The 4,237-nt window shown below is 47.7% G+C and overlaps 1 protein-coding gene across 1 annotated transcript; it reads left to right on the top strand.

The window, feature by feature from the left end:
* Positions 1-229: 229 nt before the first annotated feature.
* On the top strand, positions 230-1,311 carry UCRPA7_1845 (hypothetical protein; the record flags this gene model as incomplete). The annotated part of the gene is made up of 2 exons (XM_007914424.1): positions 230-1,184; positions 1,232-1,311. The coding sequence occupies 2 exons, from the start codon at positions 230-232 to the stop codon at positions 1,309-1,311; spliced, it is 1,035 nt and encodes a 344-aa protein (XP_007912615.1).
* Between the last annotated feature and the right edge of the window lie 2,926 nt (positions 1,312-4,237).

The raw sequence follows: 4,237 nt of genomic DNA, 5'->3' as shown, positions 1-4,237 counted from the left end.
CTGGCCCTGGGACAAAACTTGGTCTTTTAAAGATGTCACATGATGTCTTCTTCTGAGAGATCAGGTTTCTACATAACCACTTTGGTTCCCGGTTCTAGATTTTAGAGTTTGCTGATCACCACAATATCTGATTTCCTGGGCTTTCGCCTTGCAAAGGACAAAGAAAATGGCTCCAACCAAGACCTCTGATAAGATCTCCGGGCCTTCAGCTGAGGCTCGAAGGAAGAAAATGGAGCGCAGGCTCATGAACTTGAAGCAGCAGTCGAAAGCTGAAGACAAGGAGAAGATCACACAGTTGGAAAGTGCCATCAAAGAAAGAGATGACGTGATAGCATCCATGAGTGCCGAGCAACTGCAAAGCATGGATATGATGGATATTGACAACGATGAGGCCGCGGGAGAGCCAGATACGTCCGGCGAAAATGAGAAAGCACCCAAACAAACGAAGGGAGATGAACATGAGGACAATGCCAAGAACCGGAAGAAAAAGGTCACCATAGATGCAGACCAGCCAATGCCATCTATTGAAAAGGAAGGAGAAAAAGAGGGACATAGTGGGAATCTATTTGACTCTGATGCAGAAATTTCCGAAATAAGTGACTCCGAATCGGACTCTGATGCCGCAGCGTTCTCGGATCCCGAATATGGAAAGCCTCTGTATTCCCGTCCGGGAGCGAAGTCGACAAAGAATGCCGAGACTGTGGGATGGTCTGGTGGCCGGTCGATGCTCTACATCAATCAGTACGGCAAGAAAAGCGCTGCGAGGTACCGCCTGGAAAAGTACGCACAGCCGCCCGAATACGAGGATGACCCGCCAGAAGCCCAGAAAGTATCCAATCCAAAGAACAGGCTGGGAGACGAAAGATTGGACAATGGCAAGTTTAAATATACAAAACGGCATATCCGCGGAATATACGGGGTGGCATGGAAAGCTTCAGACAAGCGTGGTTCAGCTGACTTGGACCTGATAAACCCCGACTTGGTTGAAAGGTGGACCGATGTTCCTACATACATCCTAATCGCCTGGGACGTAGGGAAAGGTCTAGTCAAAAAGTGCTGGGAGCCGCGAGCGACTTTGAGAGCGAGATGGGGAAAGAAGGATGCTGATGTTGCTATATACAATGCCGCGGTCGAGGCTGAGGAGAGATACACTGAGGCCAAGACTGGCAAGCGCCGAGCAACGAGTAAGTCACCATCTGTTGGCCTAGCTCAACGCGACGTAGAACGACAGCGTGCGAAATCTGCCCGGTCGTCAGCATCTCGGTCGCCGACGCCTGCGGCAAAAGCCAGATCCTCCAAGTCACAGCCTAGCCAAGCCAGTGATGCTGCCACGCTAGAAGATTTGAAAGAGGAATTTCTTGCCAATTATTTAGAGCTTCTTGATGTTGGAAATTTCAAGGATCTCGATCGGGATGAAAAGAGGGACTGCTTAGCAGCTTGGAAAGAAGAGAAATCAGCTTGGCTTATGGCCACTGCATGAAAGCAAGGACTATAACTAGTGCAAGGTCTCATTTGTGTGTTCCCCGCGATTTCTATCTTAGTTATATCCTTTAGGTCTGTGTCGAATAGGCTGGCTCCTCTGTCTATGTTGAATTTATTAGCATATAGAGTCGAATTATGTTGAGATTGATAGACTATACAAACAAGATATGAAAGTCGCAGACAATTCTTCTCGATAACTCATAAATGGCTGTAATCTATGCTTGGCCTTATTTATTTAACTGATGATATTCGTCGATCAGAGTTTGATCGATGTCATAACGAGACACCCATCTTCTATCCCGTGATGGATATCCCTCCCACCTGACAAAATATCGATTTGTTTTGGGGTTGAACCTCTCAAGCCGCTCAACACGATATTGATTATCTTCGGCATTGACAGAAGGAGGTCGAGAATACTTTCGTTGCCTCGAATTCTTAGGACGTTTTGCGCTTGGACCCTCGGCTTGAGAGTGCTTCCTCTTTTCAGAGCCTTTCTTCGCCGTGGGAAGCCTCTCGGAGGCATGTGAGATCTGCTTGATTTCTGTTGATAACGCATTAAGTCTCTCTGAACGGTTTGTGCCTTCTGGCGAGGAGAGTGTCGAGACGTTATCTGTCTGTCGTCGAGGAGTGGGAAAGGACGATTTCAATGAGGTGTATGGAATGACCGGCCGCGCATTTGCCGATGAAACAGTACATTCAGCTTGCTCCTTCAATCCATCATACTCGTTTAGGTGGTCTCTAGAAGTCATAGAAGCTGTCAAAACAACTCTACTCGCTGTCGCTGGACGACGTATTGTTGAACTCTGATCAGAAGAGAGTTGAGGTGACCTCGCCATAGTGGGCTTGTTGGTTGAGTAACACGGTGGGATGTCTGTCTGGATTGTACCTACAGCAGTTTGGGCATTGTTGAGAACCGCCTCGCACTCCTTGACCGAGACTGAGGACTGTGCTCTCTGCTCGTCTGAGATTTGAGAATCCTCGGCTTCTTTGTTAGTTTCGAGCAAAGAGGTTGCCATTTCTCGTAAAGTCAACTTTTCTCTGTTAGTGACAGTCTTGTGTGAGAAAGCGGGAAGTGGCGTATTAACGTGTGGAACTTGAACTGATGGAAGTCTAGTCGATTCTTGGAAAACAGGCAACGGCCCTGATTTGTTTGCCATTGTATTGGCAGCCAGATGATTGGCAGGAGTCTGCTTAGCGGCGGTGTTACGTTTGCTTGAAGTTTCCCCAACACCAATGTGGGCATCAGATGGGGAAATCCCACTGCTGATTCCAGGATATGAAGGCGTTGACGGTTTCTTCTCATGATGACTCAAACTGACAGTTTGCTTCTCAAGTAAATAGTCGCCTGCCTTGGCATTTCTGACAGGAGACTTGGTCCTTGACATACTATAATTCGGGGTTTCAATTTCCAAATCGGTGACTATATTATCCCTCCTCCTCGACTGAGTCTCCGAAGAAGGACTTTTATTGTTGAAAAGGCTGGACGGCACTGTGCCATGATACATCTTCCTTAATATAGAAGAAGGTAGTCTCTGAGCCGTCGAGTTGGCAGCCTGAGAGGCTGTAGGCCTCACGGAGCTTTGCCCTTGATCGATGAACGAGTCTGTATATGAACCATCACTTGACTGATCAAGGCATGTACTTCTGTCCTGAGGGATAAGCGCTGCTTCTTTGCCATGGGGCGCTATAATTTGAGGCTTCGATCTCAGTTCACAGCCTGGAGCTCTATCAGGAGAGCTTCGCTTCGTCGCACTCGGTCGAACCGAACCATCCTCCCTGATATCCCCTTGGGGATATCCCGAAATTGAAGTGCGGCGGTCCCCACTGAGAGCGTAAGATTTTTGAAGCTTAATAGGTGGCCTGTTCAGCTGAACATGGAGAGTTTCGTGATTTTTGAGCTGCTCAGGCATTTGGAGGTTTCGCTTTCCTTGATCCGAAGTTTTTCTCCCAAGTTGACTGGCCGTAGTCCCAAGGATTGGAGGCAGTGCACTGGGTGATGGAGGCCGTCCACCGCGTGAAAGAGTATCTATGGCGTGTGTAGCAGAGGGGGGCCCTTTCCGTTGAGTGGGCAGCTGGGGCCGTTGTTGTTGGTGTTGGACAGCATGAGTCTTTACTGTTGAGAAAGCCATCGCGTGAATATTCTAGATGTAAATATATATAATGAGAGTTGTAGTTCGTCGAAGGTGAACTATCCATGAGGACATCCAGCCGCTCTTTATAGATTGTCACTCATCTGCTTGAGTATGTCTCAGCAAGGCGCAGCACATCGTTAAACTAGGAGCATCCTTGTTCCATGCATATGAGTCAAGGAAGGGCATGTTTCCGTAGGATCCTAAAATTATGCCCGATACTGTCCTCTAGTCTGCTTGGCTTATGAGCGCAGCGGTGTTCAGGTTTGACTTTCCAACAGCTGGACCACCTCCAGTGACAGCAAAGAACCAAGGACTCGCCTTCCAAATTCATAGCCTCACACGGCACGAGACATCCCTAATATCTCGTTGACTTAACATAGAATCGGGATCCCATTGAACCTATATCTAAAGTGACAAAAGAAAAGCCGCATAATCCTGAGACTTTTTCTTGCTTCCCTTCGCATACTCGCTTTAAAATAACCAAACTCCTCATGCCATTGAAATCAATTCATGTAGTGAGACATGTGCAATTCGAGGGACCCCGAAGCTAGTGCGGATCCTATACTCTCATTATGATTCTAGAAGCTTCTTCATAAAGTGTTTCCTCATCCCGTTGAGAATAC

The sequence above is a fragment of the Phaeoacremonium minimum genome (genome assembly GCF_000392275.1).
Source record: "Phaeoacremonium minimum UCRPA7 unplaced genomic scaffold PA7_03_scaffold_134, whole genome shotgun sequence".
Classification (NCBI taxonomy): domain Eukaryota; kingdom Fungi; phylum Ascomycota; class Sordariomycetes; order Togniniales; family Togniniaceae; genus Phaeoacremonium; species Phaeoacremonium minimum.
The sequence above is the reverse complement of the archived record's forward strand: the minus strand, read 5'-3'. Positions and strand labels throughout refer to the sequence as shown.